Raw genomic sequence first — 18899 nt, 5'->3', positions numbered from 1 at the left:
CTCTTCCATTAGCTATACCATGGTAGGAGTTGGTGTTACCATCTACCTTAACAAGCCAGGTTTCCTTTGATCTTTGGAGCCAAAACATTTCTTCTTCAGCCAAAAGATCCCACAAAGCTGCTTCAGCTTGGCTTTTAAGAATCAGTTCTTCTTGTGACAGTAGTTCTTGCTCAGCTTTGACATCTAACATATTGATATATTCCTCTAAACATTTCTTCTTCCTTCTGAATTCCCCAGCCAAATTCTTACCTCACCCTTTAAGCCATTTCCCGAGTCGACGATTTTTTTCCTGCCAGATGCCCATTGGGTCTGTAGCTTGCACTTCTGCTTCCCAGTTCTCTGATCAATTCCTCAAAATCTTGTTGCTTGAGCCAACTCAGCTCAAATCTGAACTTGTTCCTTGGCTGTGATCCTGCAGTTGGAGTATCTAACAATAATGGTCTATGATCTGAGACTCCTCTACATAATGCTTGTACAGAAGATAATAGATATTTATCCTCCCATTCTGTTGAAACTAGAACTCTATCCAGTTTATCAGAGGTACGATTATCTGAATAATTTGCCCAAGTAAATTGTCTACCGGTAAGTTGAATTTCTCTTAACTCTAAGCAATTGATAACTGCATTGAATTTAGCTGCATAAGTTGGGTCAAAATGATCTTTGTGTTTCTCTGAGCTGAACCTCAATACATTGAAATCCCCTCCTGCAATCAAGCAAAATGGAGCAATATGATAGAAATATGCCAGTTCAGTGAGGAACTCATCCTTCTGACTGTCCTGGGCAGCACAATATACATTCAGAAGAGACCATTTCAAATTTAAACTTTTGTCATAAACATTATACATTCAAGAGACCAATTCAAATTTAAACTTATTCGGCCTGCTCAGCCAAACCCTTATCTTTGAAGTAGACATATTGGGCCGGGTTTCCTAATTGGGCCAAATCCAGATCCAAACTTTGGGACCATGACGTCTTCTTCCAAAACCAAACTCCCACGCCGCATCGGCGGCCAGAACCCTAGCCTCGCCGCCATGGCCTCCTCCGTCCTCCGCTCCAGCCACCGCATCCTCCTCCGCCACCACTGCCACCGCCTCTCCGCGGCCCACTCCACCGCCGTTGCCGAGGATCTCATCGACGTCCGCAAGCTGCCCACCGACTACGACCCCTCCTCCCCATCCCGCCCGCCTCCGTCCAACCGCGTGTGGCGCCTCGCCGAGGACGTCTCCTCCCTCACCCTCGAGAATTTGCATGTTTTTTGGGGGGTTTCACGTTTCCACCGAGAAGAGGGTTTGCACTGAATATTTTCCCTCACATCAATCAATTCTCATTATGTTTGGGATGTGACATTAGTTGCGTGGGAGTGGGATAGAAACAAAGTATTGCATTGCTCTTTGCTATGGTAATTTTGCCAACTTGCAATTGTCGAATTAAAATGACCTAAGCTAGTCCATTCGTGAGACAATTCTATCGATTTTACACGATGATGCACATACGGGTAAAATTTTGCTCTTCTTTCTTTGAGTAATAACAAACTCTGCTCCATCTTGAGTTGAAGTTATTCTCCCATTTGAGCAATTCTCTTAATGAAAAACCACCTAGTTCCTCCTAGGTTGGATCTTGTTTTTTCCCATTTGAGCAATTATGTGATACGTATGCCAACTTAAATCTGTTGTTGCTATGTGCTGGTGCTGTTGACAATCTTAACTCTATGCTTTTCATGGTCGATGGCACCATATGCTTTCATAGTCGATGACTTTGTGTGCTTCTCAATTCTCATGGTTGATGGATGCATGCAGTTTGGTTCCACACTGTCAATAGAAATTTTGAGCCATGACGGTCTTCAACTTCGTGCCATCATGTGTTTCCTCCTATTTAGGGATGTTAATCGGATATAGCGAGTACGGGTAGTGTTCACCCATACTCGTACCTGCTAGTTTTTGCTCCGCCCGTGGGTATACTCATAAACGCTTGCGGGCGAAGACCAAGGACCAAACCTATCGCCCGCAGGTACCCGTTGCCCATGGAGATACCCATTTACCCGCCAGGGCGGGCTATGGAGGGGCTGGGCGGCGGCGACGGTGATGGCGCTTGGACATCGGCTCATGGACCAGTGGCGGGGAGGGGTGGGGCTGGACCCGGCGTGGTGGGGTCCGACGGTGCTGCTCGAGACGGGGCTAGGCGGCGGCGGAAGATGGGCGGTGTGGTGGCGCCTGACAAAGCGGCTCAGGGCGGGGCTGGGTGACGGCTACCCTTGGATGGCGGCAGACGAGCGGCGGCAGCCCTTGGACGACGGCAGATGGGCGGCGCTCGGCGAAGCGGCTTGGCGTGGTGCCCGACGGAGCGGGCTCGGACGGTGGCAGACATGCGACGCCCGGTGGAGCAGTGAGGGGCGACGGCAGACCAGGGCGGGGAGGAGCAGTGCCTGATGAATCTACTCGGGGCGGGGTCGCATGGAGGAGCAGTGTCTGATGAAGTGGGGAGGGGCAGGGAGGGCGTTAGAGAGGAGTGGGGAGCAGCGAGTGACGGCGGGGGGAGGAGGGGTTGGAATGCTGACAGGTTAGGGTAAGTCGGTCCCGCATGTCTTACCAATACTCGTACCCGCATACCCGTTGGGTAGCGATTTATATCCACGAACATGTTCGTGGGTAGCAAATAAGGAACAAATCCGACTCTATTAGAGTATTTACCCGCGAGTAAACAGTTAAAACTGCCATCCTTACTCCTATTATGTTGATGAGCCTGTCACTAACAGAGAATGTGGCATAAATTATTTTGAAATTTGTAATCAACAACACACCCAGTTGAAGTATTACAGCATGTGTAGTGCTGCTTTTTGGTTGGCTTCAATTATGTATGCATGTATTCTTTTTGGTTGATGTCATGAGTAGTCATGACCGTAGCTAAAAGCTATGTCTGCACTGGAGTCGTTATCCTCTATGTTTGTGCAAGTATATGGGCATTTGAATTGGTGCCCCTTGTAACTGATGATTGTTATGGTTCGTGACTTGCATTTGGTACCTCTGTAGTTTTTTTTAAAGGATAGCAAGAGTATTACCCTTTTTTATAGAAGAAGAGAATTTATCTAGTTTATAAGGAAAACTAAGCTCGAAAACCTCACAAATACGTAATTTTAAAGAAAACCAGCAAACAATCTCAAGATGACAATACGATCTTAACTCCACAGGCGACGCACACACAGAAGCACAAACCCAACAACAGAAAGGACCAATCCAACTCAACTTGGGCGCTAACCAACCAAACAACTATCACCCTCATAACTCGATCGGCGGAGCTCTGCTCCCACACCGCACCTCTCTGCCATACAAGTCGGCAGCACATTGCTTAGAAGGAGAGCGCATTGGACCAAAACTCTGTCATGAGGCGCCAAACTGAAAGAAGAGCCACCGTGAAGCGAGGACGTGGGGGCAAAAACTATAGAAGAAGCCGACGAAAAGGACCCCGATCAACTTGACGACGCTCGCAACACATGGCGCAACCAACAAACAATCGTGCCCAATCTAACTCAACTCACGCACCAAACCAACATCCTGAGCAACAAGCTGACAAAGCCTTGCTTCCATGCCAGCAATAGCTTAGTTGGTGGAGCCTTGCTCCCACGCCGAACCAAACCCCTAGTTAGTCAGCGGGCACGTGGCTTCGAAGGAGTGTGCATCAGGCAACAATTGAAAAACGGAACTCCACATGATCTGGAAACGTCGCTGCGCTGATTGGAGGCATAGGAGCCAACCTACAAAAGAAGCCAGAGGCAACTGACATCGTCGAGTGCAGAAGAACCGGCGCCACTGACGACGGCAGGAGGGCTTCCGAAAACAACGCCTTTAGAAGGTAGCAATGCCAATGCCGTCGTCGCTTGATAGGAAACCAGGGCAAGGTTTTCACCTAGAGATGCCCCTAGGGTGGGAGAGATGTAACAATGTCGCCTCCAGGTAGGAAATGGCACCCTTGAGCGTCATCGACATTGACACCAGTAGAAAGTCGGCCTGAGCTTTGGCTCACGACTCCCCATCCCCAAGCACCTGCACTGAAGACTCGCCTCAACCGTCACTGCTGCTGACAACGCAAGAGCGCGCTGCCCTGACACCTCACGCACGCATCGCTGATAGATCGGCAAGGGGAGGAGCCCAACGACACCCAAACGTAGTAATAATGCAAGAGCAAACACCGCCGACACGCCGCCGTAGCCTCAGCCGACCAGCAGGGGCATCAAGGCCAGCATCACAGTCGACCAACATCAAGGCCAACAGCACAACCGACCAGCACAACCGCAATGACCAGGCTGTCGGAGCGTAGATTCAAACGGCCATCACCCCACCGCAACAACGGAGAAGCATCGCCACGTCGCAGCACCACGCCGCAGCATGCCATCACCACACAGATCTCCGCGGCACTGAAGATGCATCACCACACCACAACACACCGCGGCATAGGAGAGGCATCACCATGTCACAGCACGTCGCAGCATCGGAGAGGCATCACCACGTCGCAGCACGCCACACTAAAGAGGCAACACCTCTCTGCAGCATGCCGCAACCCGGTGCAGCATCGAGGAGGCATCAACACGCCGCGGCACCAGGGAGACATCATGACGCCGCATCACTGGAGCACCTACCGTCCCTCATCTACTGATGCACATCACTGCCGCGAGGAAACCACTCGCTGGAGACAGCGGCACGACGGAGCGTAACCCACTAAAACCAGGCCGGAAGAGGCGCCGGCTGCACACTAACGGCACACGCGATGGCGAAAGCCAGAGGCACAGCCACGGACGGGACTGGGATATGTCGAATCGGGCGCCGACGGAGCACCACTGGCCATCACCACGCCGTAGCAACGTAGAAGCACGAATCCGAGGCAAGAAAACTGCCAAGACGCAGATCCGACCAACAGGAGACCAGATCTGGCTAGGCCAGGGTGGAACCGATGAGGGCACTGGGCTCAGCAAACACCACCCTGACGGAGAGCACTGGCCAGCAAGGAGGAGAAAGGAGGGGAAGGAAAAGGGGAGGGAGGCGCCGCCACCAGAGCAGGACGGGTGGCGACGGCCTAGCGAGGTGCGGCGAGGGGGTAGCGTTAGGCGATGGTGGTGGGTCACCCCTAGTCGCCCCTCATAGAGACGACGTGAGGCTGGACATGGTTTTTGTGAGTTCTTTTTTCTCGTGACCGTACCTCTGTAGATATTCGGAATTTTTTAAGCAGAAAGCCATACATTCTTTTGAGATTTCAATCCTGTGCTGTGTGGTTTTCACTTGTGCCAGTGATTCCAATTTTTATGTTTGCTTGATCTTAGTTAGTCATCAGTAACATTGTTTTGATATAGATTGGTGGAAAAAATTTCTCTTTGGTCGAGTTTGTTTCTGGGAAGAAAACCAAAAGATTGGTGATCAAAACTCACTAGGCCCGAATTGACCTAGTTCATTAGCAAAATTGATATAGTGCGTTATTTTCGCTGTTCTTGTTCAGCTAATATTTCTCGATAAATAAAATTTTATCAATTTTTATCGTTACACCAAGATAATACAAACACAGAATAGTTTACTTTCAGTTTCTGTATAGTATAAATACACACAAGCCACAAGAAGAAAATAAAAAATAAATAGATGAAACAACATATCCATCTCGCAGGCTATAATGTAGCATCAATCTAAAGTGTAGACGGTAGACCTGACACTTGACAGTAACATCCTACGTTTGCAGGGGCGGCCGGCGGCGGCTCGCTGCTCTTGCTCGTGTTAGGCCAGCGCGGCCCGTCCTTCAGGCTCTGTAGTCTGTACTGCCTTGTCGCCCAGCCCAACCGAGGGCCTGCCGGCCTGCCAAAAAGTTGTCTTCGCCGTCCTCGCGGCCACCACTCGCCGAAACAGCCGAGAGCTGACTGCGCGGTGGCAGGCCGAGCGCCCGGTTGCAGCGGTGGCCACCGGCCTGACGGCGCACTGAGCGCTCGGGCGCTGAGCCGCGCTCTTTCGTCACGCGAACTTGCGAAGCGAGAACACGCGGTTTCATTCAGTTCACGAGGGAGAGGGTCGCGAAGCTGCTGGTAGAGAACCACGGAACAACCCCAAGGCGCCGCACGACGCATGCAGCGCCCGTGCCGGCGCGCGAGCTGCGGTACTATGGTGGAATCACCCAGTCCCGTCCAGAGCATGGAATGGTAACCGAACGAGGACAGGGTAAAGACATGCAGACTTTCATTATATTCATATCGGTAATGCTCTGCTCCAAACGTCCGAACGATAAACAAAAAATCGGACGCAATGCAACATAAAAAAATAACTATAACAATAATTTTTCATAATATCTGAAATATTACATTTGAATATATGAAATATTGGAGATACCAAAATATAGGAATTAATTGAAATGAATAATTTTTTTATCCTGATCTATATGCCTTTTGATGCATGAATTGAGTGCAACAAACGAAAATAACTTCTGCAACAAATTTATATTACATCTAAAATATTAAATTTAAACATCTGAAATATTAGAGATACGAAATATAAGAAATAACTCAATTGAATAATTTTTTGGGGTCCAAATCTGTGTGCTATTTTAGTGCATTTTTTGATGTTGCAAACGTTGATTTCAGATGTTACAGATGTTAGTTTTCGATATTACATGAGCAGTTGAAGCGTCCGATCTATCGGACGTCGGGCACTAGAATCTCCCTATTCATATGCGTTAAGTTTCTGGCACCATTCTCGGTCCCAGTTTCAACAAACAGGAGCAACTATGAACGCAGAATACTGGTCAGTGTTCGGCAAGTTCTCTGTACATTCAGAGTCCTCCAAGTCCAAGAAGGGTTTCTTCTCTACAAGATCTCGTCCCCTTCGTCAAATTCAGTTCAAGGGATCAGATGACTCGTGCCAAAATTAGAGCAAATCCGATCCATCCGATACCCAAGGTTCCTTGTCTGAGTCTGACAGCTCTTCTCTGAAAACTCTCTCCCTCGCTGTCTCAGACTGCAAAGGTGGCAACAGGTCAGTGGAATTGTTCGAAATCGACTCGGAAATACTTGCAGGGTTTGAGAGAAAGAAGAAACCATCTTTTGCCAGTTGCTGAAGAATGTTATGACGGCGAGAAGTAAGAATTGCACTATGGAGCCGCAGGAAATGCCCATCCACAGCCCTTTTCCTTCCATCTTCAGAACAAAGCCGAGGAAGAGTGCCACTGGAATTCCAACCAGATAGAAGGAGCCGAGGTTGACATAGGCGCCCAAGTGCTGCCACCCGCATCCTCGGGCAATACCTGATCAACAAAAAACAATATATCTTAGTATCAAGCATCAATGTTACAATGTATCTTGCCGGAAAACAAGAAAAATAAATCAGAATGCTTCTGTACTGCAGTTCAGCAATGTCAAACATCCAATAGTAGAAATGCCAGCCATATCCATGTATTTCATTAAGCTCAGATCATTATTCTCTGGTCCAACAACTCTTAAGGAGAAAGAAACCGATGTAGCAAACAGGAATACCGCTAGCTAGAAGAAAGGTGTAATTTACATACTTAGTGATGTGGAGCAGCTTACGGTAACATCTCTGCTAGATGCGTGTTAATTTAAACACCGGCATCCATGTTCACGTAAGAGCACAGTTTTGAAGGAACAGACAAATAACCCCCAGGGTAACAAAATTTTGCTTCGACAACACAAAAATGCATTAGTATCGTGGAAGAAAGGAGAAACAGGAAGCTGCTTGTTACCTGGTATGTCCTTATGACATTGGCATGACTGACAAAAACAGTAATGGTCACTTGCCACCTGACAGGGCTTGTTACCAAAATTGAGAAGAGCACACAGATTGAGTTATGCAAATCAAACTAAGGCGTAAAAAGCATTGTAGTTTGGTGTAAAGACCGGCGACAATTGGAACACAGTTCAATCTGTTTGATAACTTCACAGGTATAATTGAAGGATGCGTTTCAAGGTTTTTTTTAAAAAAAAAAAGGATAGATGTGTTTTCAAGGTTTTTTTAAAAAAAAAAACTCTTTTGAAGGGAAAAGCAGATTAACAGATTAATTAAAGTTAAGGGATGTGACCTGATAGAACTCCTTGTAGGCTATCAGCAGCAACAGAGACGCATACAAAGGGAACCATTGCATTGACATACGTGACAACCTCCTTATCACTGCTATATGCATAGCCCAAGATGTGCTGTGACGCTAACAATGTACTTGTGACGAGAGCTGCCTCCATCACTGCAATACACATGACAACCCGAACAGCGGATCGAGCTCCTTCAGGGTTACCACCACCTAGTTCATTTGCTACTCGAGTGCTGCTCATTGGACAATATGCACAAAGTTACTGTCAGATTACAATTTTGTACAAAAAAGGAAGCAGCATCTAGGAGTAGTTAAGCTTCTTTGAACCTTGCAGCAGCTCCAAGCCCATAAGGTATAGTGTACATTAACGAGATAGTCGTCAGGCTGCTCAAAATAATGTGACAAAAATAATGCATATATTCTTAGAAAAATGCAATATATCACAAGTGCACTGTTACTGTACATGTGAAAAATCTTACCAAATCGAAAGAACTGAAGTTTGCAGCTCTGGATTGGGTAATAGTCCTGAGACAAGAATAAGGACCTCAAAGGACCACCATTCAAAACTATAAGGTTTTAAAAGAGAATTCATTAGCCCATATGGAAACTTATACACAAAATAAGGAGATTATGAAGCCCATCACTGTAATTACCACAACATTAGTGCAGATGGCAGAGCTAGGCGCAGGAACACACCAACTCCTTTGAAGGCCTCAAGTGTAGGAGGCGAGCGGGTCTCCTTACAAGAATTCGAGTATCTGATGTACGCAGCAAGCATGATCAAATTCAACCAATATGATAAGCTTATTGCCAAAGAAGCTCCGATAAACCCCAAACTGGTCTTGAACACCAATAACCAACAAAGAGGAATGTGCAAGAGCAGTGTCGCCATGGAGGACCACAGCATAGGAATTATAAGACTCTGAGACTGCAGAAACTTTGTGAGAGGCTGGCTGACTGCATATGCAAAGAGCCCTGGAATCAACCAGATTATGTATCTCCCAGCTGCCTTTGATATCAAGGGGTCTTGACCTATGAGGATCAGAAGTTTGCCTATGAATACCCACAGCAGTGAGATTGGAATGCTCACAAGTATGAGTGTGACTGTAGCTCTATAGGTTTGTAGTCCCAATTTGTCGTACTGTTTTGCTCCATAAGCTTGGCCGCATAGAGTCTCCAATCCACTTGCCATTCCAATCTGTTTTACAAGTACAATGTTTAAATTACTGGAGGAACATGGAACAATATGGGAAACGGTTTTGTCACAACTGAAGATGGTTGCTCAAAAAAACGATGCTAGCTGTTGTACTTAATATACTGCATGCTTAAGCCTGACAATATGAATGTCGGATGAGAGTAACAAATTTATGCTTAAAAGTTGAGCGAAACATCAGTTGTTTCCCGTACCCACCATTCTGCATAGCTTCCTTCTAGTTGATGGCATAATGAAGAATGACTAACATGCTATGCAGGCGAACATGTTTAACAGCTTCAACAGCAGTATGTTGAGAGACTCAATGAGCTAAAATTTTAACTTGCCTGTACAGATACAGTTCTTTTTTCATCAAAGAAGGTAAGCCTGATTGGACTGTATCTGAAATTCTGAATAATGCTAGTATCTAAACACGATGCAGGATATTGAAGAACCAAGGTATAATTTCAGGTTCAGTACCGTGCTACAATTACTAGATCGAGTGATCGACCATTACACACTAGTTAAGGTTCCCGAGCTTTGGTTGAGCTCAAACATGCTTGAGTTGAGCTTTCGGATTGTAATAACGAACCAGGCTGTGTTCACCGTTTGGTGCAGAGGCCGGAAACTTGATTTTCATTATCTAAAAAACACTAGTTAAGGCCTATCTACTACCTCAATTAATCTTTTTTCGAAATTCCTTTTTTTTCTCAGATTCTGTAATCACAGTAGTTGACGGAATTTGAAGGATTATGAACTCACGCGACAGAAAAACAGTAAATCTAAGCAGGAAGGGACAAAGGGGCACTGAATCATGCGCAACGTGACACGTACGAGGAGGCTGAAGCCGGAGACGGTGCCGAGGGAGGTGGCGATGGCGGAGGCGGATAGCGGGAGGACGCCGGGGAGGTGGCCGACCATCATGTTGGACGCCACCTGAACCGCGTATTGCGACACACTCACGGCCGCCATCGGCAGGGCCACGCGCCCGACCTTGCCGGCCTCCCGCGCCAGGTCCCTCCACCACCTCACGCGGCCGCACCTCTTCTCTCGACCGTCGCCGTCCCGCGACATTCGCTGCGGCAGAAGCGGTAACCTCTCCTCCATGGCGGCCTCTTCTTCTCCAAGGAATCGTGTTGGGTGCTGGCGGGGCTTCGTATCGGGGGCGGACTCGTGCTGTCAGCGGCGGTGAACAAAGCAGACGGGACTCTAGAGAAAACAAATCGTATTTGAGTGTGTGTGGACATCACACACACTCAAGTATTTATAATCGGAGAGTAGACACTTTTAAAATATTTATTTTGAAAATATAAAAATGACAAATATAAATTTATCTTGAAAAATAATTTTATAATATAATAATTTTATTAGATATTATAACTATATTCTAATAAAAATAACTATTAAAATTACACATCGAAAATCATAAAAAATCAAAAGTAATAAGTATTTATGATCAAAGAGAGTATTTTAAAAAAATGGCTATGTGCGTCATATATGGTTTGTTAATGTAGAGGTTAAAAGTTGTACTTCCGTTGTTAAAAAAATAAATCGTATTTTATCCGGCATCAATTAAAGGTTTGTTAAAACGAATCATTATCGCTTACGAACTCTTAAGTTATATGCATTTCTCGAAAAAAGAATCAAGTGAGCATATATCTGTGAGGAATGAGGTGACATATACCGACATATATCATGTTTTTTGAACAAAACAAAATGAACCGGGTTTCAAGCTAGTACTATATTATTTATTGCCATTCTATTTCTCAAAGCAAACACCCTGTAAATGTATCTGTCGTGTCATTGAACCAATAACGAAATCAAAAGAATGAATATCACATTACCATGCAGCCTTAGCGATAAGCTAATCTTGGTTCCAGATTTGTTTGCGTCAAGACATGTGTCGTCAGTATGGAGCAAACCTTTTGATCTATTGTACGTACGGTAGATATTTATCGGCTGGTATGGTGTATCATGTCGACCATTTAATAGGGATATAGACATACAATATACAACAAATCAGATTTGTTAGGATATGGAACATATTTAGTTGTTACTTGCTGGTAAATGATTACTTGTCTCTAGTGTATCGTCGTCTCATACATATAAGGCAAATGTTAAATTTTAGATGTCTATTTTTTATAAAATATTTCAGTTGACGGCTGTGAGCCGTTGGATGGGCATCCAGCAGCTCACAACCATCTTCTAGCTCTTATCTACGCCTGTCCCACTCGCTACACCTCCGCATCTTGCCCGCCACCAGCTAACTCGATCGATTCATGCTCCCCTGTCCCACCCTGGCCCATTGGCCATCCTCTATCATACCCGCTCTTACGCTCACCTCCTCTGTCGGGCCGACTTTGTCTCCCTCGAAGCTTTTTCTAAAGCCGACGACGAAGGACTCCTAAACAATCCCCGCTAGTAACCTCATCGACGCCCAATGTTCACATGTGCGTGAAAATTAAGAAGACATCTACATATTTTTAAGAGAGTACATAGAAAATATACACTACACACGCATTGCATGCATACACACACGGATGCTTGTTCATACACATACTAGGATGAGATCTCTAAGTACATAAGAACGCGTATTACTCCTCAACATACATATATATGTATCATAATCTAACCCAAACTAATCCTAGGTGCTACACCTACTGAAAAAATCCCGTGAGCACCTGCGCGGCGCACTCCTACTGAGAAAACGTCTACATATAAAGATTTCAATAGACATATATATGGCCTGATGGCGAGGATATGTTTGAAATGGGTTGTTTTCGGACAAAGCAGCCTGTTTTCGTTGTGGAGCTGCACATGCTTGTGCGCTTTTGGGATCGGGGAAAGCGAAAAATGATGGAGTACAGCGGATACGGGCAGGAACGCTGCCCGTGGCATTCTGTTCGGCACCTCTCGTCAGCTAGCTGTTGCTGGAATTATCTCGTTGCCTTTTCTTCGTGCGTTTCCCCTTTGGCGTGTCACATCACTTTGTTGATCCGTGTGCAGCAGACGACGGATTGCTCGGAGCAGGAGAAGGAAACAGGCGGCGGCCTGCCTTTAGGGCCCTGCACCAACACCAATTTGTTGCCACGGCGCTCATCATCGGCAAACCCTAAGGCCAGGTCCAGCAGCGTCTCTTTCCGTATTCTAAAAATACTGTGCCGATGAAATCAAGCGCTACAGTATGTATTTGCCGCTCGGTGCACGCCTCCAGCAGCGTCGGCTTCTGGTCAACAGCAATGCAGCCGATCGGCAAATCCAAGCCAGCGTCGGCATTTTTGCAGCCGGAAGAAGGGCTCCCGTATCACTGTGCTCAGTGTATGTGCGTGGGTCCGAGGGAAGGAGGAGAGGAATGGAAGGTAGGAAATGTGGTAGCTGCTGGAGATGAAAAAAATAAAGGATGCTGTAATAGTGATAGAGGGTGCTGTAATAGTATTTTTGAGGATGAAAATTTGAGGTAGCTGCTGGAGATGGCCTAAGGTGGCAGGAAGAATCAGGATGGGCAGGGGCGAAGCTACAGAGAAATTGACTGTGGTGCACACATATATAATTTCAAAATAATACTGTCGGAGCATGTAAGCTAACGGCTTACTGATAAAACGCACGGACGCGATCTTGCTGGTCCGAGATTTGACCCCTAGTCATGCATCTTTATTTAAAATCTCTAATGTAGGATCTGGAAAGGGAACTTGCTGTAAATAAATAGATAAAAAACTTGTTTCTAACTTGGTGTCTGTGCACCACTTGGCTCAATATAGCTTCGCCACGGAGGATGGCTATGGTCTTGCTGCGGCTTTGTAACTTGGCCACTTCAAACAGAAGCATTTAGAACATTTTGAAACAGGTACAACTAGCTTAATTCTGGTGGGAGGGAAAGTAAAATTTCCCAACGTTTTGACGCACGTAGAAAACCATGCGATGTGTTTTTCTCTGGTGTACCACAGGAAATCTGGAACCACCGGCAGGCAGTGCCATCAGGAAAACGGACTGCCTATAGTCGCTATCCTTAATCGTCATAGAAGCCAGTTAAGCATGTCACTCCAAACAAACGCTGATCGGTTTTCTGAAGCTTCAGAGAAGTGCTAATCAGGTGAACACAAGTTCCAAAAGCTTCAGACTTCAGAGGAGCACTGGACTGACAAGACGGGCAGTGAGCATAATTTCTGAAATCGGTCTTCTTTCTGTTGTCTGTCTCAAATATCGTACACAAAATCCCCCAAAACGATATCGAAATCCAAGCATCAGCTGGTGATTAATTGCTCAAGGAACGACTTCCAATGAACTCAACTGTACACATTCCATCGGCGCTCCGTTAGTTATTTTCTACTCCAAAAGGCACGGCACGAGAAAGTTTAAACATGTCAGTAACACATTTTGATGCGTGGCTGTTTGCTACACTCGCTGCATGTTTCAGTTCATGCTTTCGACTGCAGCCAACTGGGACTCCTCGCTGATCCACATGTCCGGTTTCAGGTTAAGCCTGAAACACGGCAGGTCCTGCCCAAGGGATGCGTCACGCTGCAACACAGGTTTTTTAACACGGGGAGACCCCTTTTCCATTATGAAATAATGGAATTCAGAGTTTGTTGCAACCAGAACCTGACCAGAAAATAGAACTAAGAGAACACAGCACCAACCAATACACCAACTACCCGACATAGAGACGGGCATCTAAATCAAAACATAAAGCGTACCAGCAACCAACAAAGCAGAAGTTCCGAAAGCCTTACAGAACAGAACATGCAAGCATATTTGACAAAGACCAAAGTTCACAACTACTCAATTGGTAGAGTTGTCCTCTTCACGTGTCATCTGATCACCCTCCGACTGGCCAGCTTCAGGCAGGAACAGCAAACGTCCTCGAGGATTGGAGCCTGGAGTCTGATCGTTGGGCGGCCAGAACTTGATTCAACTGCAACACAGGTGACAGACACAAATCGTCGATGATCTGAGAGCGCCAACGCTATCTGGATGATGCTTGATCTTGCGTGCCACTGCGTTTCCATGACGAACAATCAAGCTACTCTGGTTAGCCAGATTGCTTAAACTGGTCTGTATGTCTAGCCTCTATAAATCAATCAAGCAGTTCTCTTTCTGAATCTTACCAGTTTTTGATAGCACTGAATCTTACCAGTAGCCAAATAAACCTTGTGTCGAAATGGAATACATGCATGATTTAGAGGAAATTGGCATGTTAATCGCGCTCGGTAGAAGTTATAAAGGACTTCAATCTACTGAAAATCAGCAATAAATCTTATCCATTTACAATCCAACGGCTCAGAGTGACCGCGTGAAGTCCGAGGATCTTGTCCGTTTCGTTTGCGTACGTTCCAAATCACCACGAAAAAATTCAGCAAAAAATGGGAGAAGTGGGGAGTACAACCGCGCATGATCCTGCAAAATTTCAAGCTTGTACGAATCCGGAAGAGGGAGTGTAAAAAAGTGAGATGTTCACGGGGTGGTCGTTATCTGAAATACCGAGCACCCCCATGAGCATTTCTCTGATAGCTGAACACTAACCACTGCAGGTAACTTTCCTACACTGAAAATCACCACAAAAAAAGATCTCTAAAAATATGTGCAGACGGGGATTGCAGCGGCGCATCATCTTGCAAAAAAATTCGCACTGAAACGAATTTTGCAGAGGGAGAAGTAAAAAAGACAATGTTCATGACGGGCGGTTGTTGTTTGAAATTCCGACAAGCAAAAAAAATCTAACAAAATCACATAGCACCGGATTATCCTGCGAAGTTTGTAGCTGCAACAATGGTGGCCACGCTGCAGCTGCGCGTTATTAGTTGGCGCGTCTTCTCCGCCATCGTTAAGCTGGTCCACGACCGCCACCCGACCGTCGTCGAGTCGTCACGCCTGGGCCCCGCCGCCTCCCCTGTACCACCTCACTCACTGAAGCTATGTGTATAGATGCGAGATACGGAGGCCACGGCGCATGATCGCCAGGCAGAAGAGATCGATGCTCGCTGTCGCCATTGGAGCTTTTCTTGCCTCGGAGCCGCACCACCACGAAGGTATGCAACCACTAGTACAGAAATCGGAGAGGGGGAGGTGGGAGAGGAGGGAGATCTTACGGGTAAGGGGGAGGGCAGAGCCGGAGGAGGAGCGGGAATCCAGTTGCCGCCGCCGTCGCCGGACGGGAAAGGGAAGCCATGAGGTATGGGGTAAGAGCGTGGACGTGGAGGGACGCCTTTGCAAAACGTCACAAGGTAGTAGGGGGTTTTATGAAAATATTTGGATCGCGGTTAATAATATCGATCTATTTTAGGGGGTTCTCTAATGCATATTACCCTCGTATGCGTATATTTATCTTTAAAAATGATTTTATAATATCAAAGTTAATAGATTTTATAAATATATTTTAATAAATAATAGTGGTCAAAACTATGTATTAGAGATTATCTTTTTTTCAAACTAATATGTATTTATGACCGAAGGAAGTACCTGCAGCGGCATAAGCACGAGCTTGGCAGGTTAATTCCTCTCCTCTTGACTGTATGTTTATCATATGTGCGTCACTTACTTTGATTACTGTGGCTGCTAATGCAAGTTTGATCAAACGTATGGTGGTCGCTGGAGCATGCATCCAGCGACGCTCTCCCTGTGCAACTTGTTCCTGAGATTGGCTACAAATTCAATTTGATCTGGAGCATGCCGCAACAAAGATCATCAGTGCGCACAAAGGAAATGTTATAGACATGGGTCATCGCTTCAAACTCTGAACACCGGAAATCTTCCACGGTTGAGGAAAACGGCAAACACCAGCGGAATTTAATCCCTCCCCAGGACTCGGCAAGCAGGACACCCTCACTTTTCACGGCAACCGTAATGGATCCATGAAAACCGAGGCCGATCAAACCGAGGCCTGTTAGGATTTATACCACAAAGCTGATGAGTAACCTGTGAGCAGTTTAGGGTGATACACTACTCGAAGAAGCATACAGCAATTGCAACAGAACAGGCTGGAATACTCTTCTTGCACCCGGCATTCGCAACTCGAAGTTACAGCACAAACAGTTATAAGCAGCCACCAGGTGCTAGAACCAGGAAATCAGGGCAATGCAGAACCACTAATCCCATTCGTAATATTACAGGGCATCCTGAAAGGCACGCGCATCAAAATGTTAGCACACCAACTCTGATCATTGGTCAGCATCGGGCTTGCTTCCAGCGTCTGTGTGGTTTTCTGGTGAAGCCGTCTGTGGTTCCTGCTGCTGCTGCTGTCCTGCGCTTGTACTGGGTTCAGGATGGAAGTTGATAGGGAACTTGGTGACGCGGGGCTTGTCTGCCAAAATATTTCTCTGAACCCTGTCAATTAGCACCTTGGCTGGGGGCTCTTCTCTCAACTGCTCATCATCATAATCATTGTTCACGTAGTAACCTACTCTCATGAACTCCTGCCCCATGTAAGAGCATGTCAAAAGCAGCACGGTCACACCAATTATATCTTCCTCACCGATCTTCGAGGGATCTGGCGGGTCAGCCTGCAATGATATCATTTTCCAGATCGAAATGCAAATTTAGTTGATATAACAAGGCTTAACACAGGCAAAAAAACAGAGCAACTGCCAATCTAGTCTACCAGAATTTCAAGATCTATTCAGCATCATGAATGTTTTGGACTAAGTTGATTAGTGTAACACAACATAGATTACCTGGAGTACGAAACGGTAGGTCCCAACATTGACAGGGCCAACAAGCACGCTCTCAAGTTGTTGATCATAGTTTTCATCTTCAGCTGATCCAACATATGTAAGCTTCCACTCCAGATCTGAAATGTAAACGAACAAACTCTTTACATGTATTTAAGAAAGTTAATGCTCAAAAGAAATGAAAATGAGAAATCAAAACCATGAACAGAAACAGTTTAGGAAAGTAAATAGAAATATTTTGCATATTTGCCTTATACAGATTATCATGGAGATCTGTAAACGTACTATGGCACTCAAGGAAACATAAACATTGCATGACAATTAAAACTAGATCAAACCAGACGATTTTCTAAGCAGTACCTATCACGATGTGCTACTTTATGCCACTACCAACAAACTGGAGTCAAAAGAGGAGGAGAAAGGAAAGCGCCACATTAGCACACAAAGCAAACATCTCTGAACCAGAATTCTATTGATAATGACCCACACCACTCAAATGGTTTTTTCAAGCTAGCAGGATCCTAAGGAATCATGTAGCTTCTCAAAGAAGTCAGCAAATTAATCGCCGCAGAGTGCAGAGCATAATCACCAAAAGCAAAGTAGAACATTTTTAATAATTAGCGACAATAGAAGACGAAAACTAACAACTAGAAAAGGAAATTCCAGTTGTGTCAAGTCCAATAGCACAAAATTTGATTTCTACCATCAGCTAACCCCATCTTATTAGTAACACAAGTGCTAATCTGTTATAGGTATCACATACAAGTAACATGAGATTTATCCGCTGCACATTCAATGATAATCAGCTTCAAGCAGAGGTTACCGAGGAATAATGACATCTTAGCAACAATTTCTAAGTAAAATTTATGGTCAGACAATGCATGGGTGGGCATAAATTTGTTTACAGAATTGCATCAAGTGTAGCATCAGATTCTGTCAAGATAACTCAATGAACTGCTAAGACAATAGGTTCACTCACACGACATACTGATATTCTGATACCGGGAATGGAAGATAAAATATGACATAAGCTCACATGATACAGAATACTATACTGGAAATTATTTTGCATTCTTAAGCTGATCGTTGAATAAAGGCCGCAAAATTATTAAGAGAAGTTAACTAGCAAGAGCATACAAGCAAGGTGAGTTCTACAACGGGACTAACACTTGGGTTTTCCTCCACCAAATTCTCTCTAACTCTTCTTAATTGTTCGTGAACCAACAATGAGCTCCATGTAAACGTGTCGAGCAATTTCAATCGTTCGTGATTCGTCGATCGACCTCTGCATCCAAAACATACTAGAGGGTGTAAACGTTCCTCCATTACGGAAATACAATATTCACTGAACACAAAAAAGTGACGACACTCGACAACACTACCATATTCAGAAGAAAATCTACGCGGCTGCAGATTAGAAGTGGAACCGATGCAGCGGCGCTCGTCTCTCACGCCCCTCCTGATCCCGGCCTCTAAAGGCAGCAAAACTCGACGCCCTCAGCCGGTTTCCCCAATCCAAAACGACACCTAGCGTCCTCAAGCCGCACGAAACCCTAGCCCGCCGCCGCCACGCATCAAGAGAACCGAGCAGGGGAGAGAGAGAGGACGTACCGTCGTCGAGGGGCACGAGGCACTCGTAGGAGATCTCGAACTGGAAGGGGTTGAGGAAGGCGGTGGGGTTGTCCAGCACCGTCACGTTGGTGATGTTCACCGCGCTCATCGCCGCCGCCGCCGGTAGCCGTACCGACTCGAGCAGAGAGAGGAACAAAAGCGTGCCGCGGCGGCTGGGATTTCGGGTCAGGGTGTCGCCAACTGCCGAAGCGAGCGGCCTTTTGGGCGGGGTTTAATGCCGTGGGATGGGAGAGGCGGGGGGGATTCGCGGCGGGAAGCGAAATTGGGTTGGCGGGAGATGCCTCGGAGCCCCGAGGTTTGGAGAGGCCGAGAGGGCACGCACGATGGGGAGAGACGAGCCTCAAGAAGTA

At 46.1% G+C, this 18899-nt stretch overlaps 2 protein-coding genes across 4 annotated transcripts; both read right to left on the bottom strand.

The window, feature by feature from the left end:
- Window positions 1-6423: 6423 nt before the first annotated feature.
- LOC133929368 (protein DETOXIFICATION 10-like) lies at window positions 6424-10483 on the bottom strand. 3 transcript variants are annotated; one of them, XM_062376097.1, is made up of 7 exons: window positions 10088-10210; window positions 8715-9287; window positions 8541-8627; window positions 8389-8445; window positions 8056-8294; window positions 7058-7263; window positions 6424-6977 (listed from the first exon to the last, which is right to left on the bottom strand). In XM_062376097.1, the coding sequence occupies exons 2-7, from the start codon at window positions 9251-9253 to the stop codon at window positions 6888-6890; spliced, it is 1218 nt and encodes a 405-aa protein (XP_062232081.1). In that variant the 5' UTR covers window positions 9254-9287; window positions 10088-10210; the 3' UTR covers window positions 6424-6887. The 3 variants fall into 3 exon arrangements, with proteins under 3 accessions (XP_062232081.1, XP_062232080.1, XP_062232079.1); XM_062376095.1 differs by having other exon boundaries at window positions 6426-6977; window positions 8715-9259; window positions 10088-10483; XM_062376096.1 differs by lacking the exon at window positions 8389-8445 and having other exon boundaries at window positions 8715-9259; window positions 10088-10483.
- A 5655-nt stretch (window positions 10484-16138) lies between these two features.
- LOC133929371 (histone chaperone ASF1B-like) lies at window positions 16139-18885 on the bottom strand. Its single transcript, XM_062376099.1, has 3 exons — window positions 18529-18885; window positions 16921-17036; window positions 16139-16749 (listed from the first exon to the last, which is right to left on the bottom strand). The coding sequence occupies exons 1-3, from the start codon at window positions 18635-18637 to the stop codon at window positions 16408-16410; spliced, it is 567 nt and encodes a 188-aa protein (XP_062232083.1). The 5' UTR covers window positions 18638-18885; the 3' UTR covers window positions 16139-16407.
- Between the last annotated feature and the right edge of the window lie 14 nt (window positions 18886-18899).

This window comes from Phragmites australis, chromosome 9 (genome assembly GCF_958298935.1).
Source record: "Phragmites australis chromosome 9, lpPhrAust1.1, whole genome shotgun sequence".
In the NCBI taxonomy this organism is placed as follows: Eukaryota; Viridiplantae; Streptophyta; class Magnoliopsida; order Poales; family Poaceae; genus Phragmites; species Phragmites australis.
This window is presented reverse-complemented; position numbering and strand designations above follow the sequence as displayed.

Coding starts and splice junctions, on each gene's coding strand:
- LOC133929368 (XM_062376095.1), bottom strand. CDS start 10,360: ATGGAGGAGAGGTTACCGCTTCTGCCGCAGCGAATGTCGCGGGACGGC. Junction 8,628..8,714: donor CCATCTGCACTAATGTTGTG/GTAATTACAGTG, acceptor AAAACCTTATAG/TTTTGAATGGTGGTCCTTTG. Junction 7,264..8,055: donor CCTACAAGGAGTTCTATCAG/GTCACATCCCTT, acceptor TTTGTTGATCAG/GTATTGCCCGAGGATGCGGG.
- LOC133929371 (XM_062376099.1), bottom strand. CDS start 18,637: ATGAGCGCGGTGAACATCACCAACGTGACGGTGCTGGACAACCCCACC. Junction 17,037..18,528: donor CCTCGTGCCCCTCGACGACG/GTACGTCCTCTC, acceptor TTTACATTTCAG/ATCTGGAGTGGAAGCTTACA. Junction 16,750..16,920: donor CCTACCGTTTCGTACTCCAG/GTAATCTATGTT, acceptor ATATCATTGCAG/GCTGACCCGCCAGATCCCTC.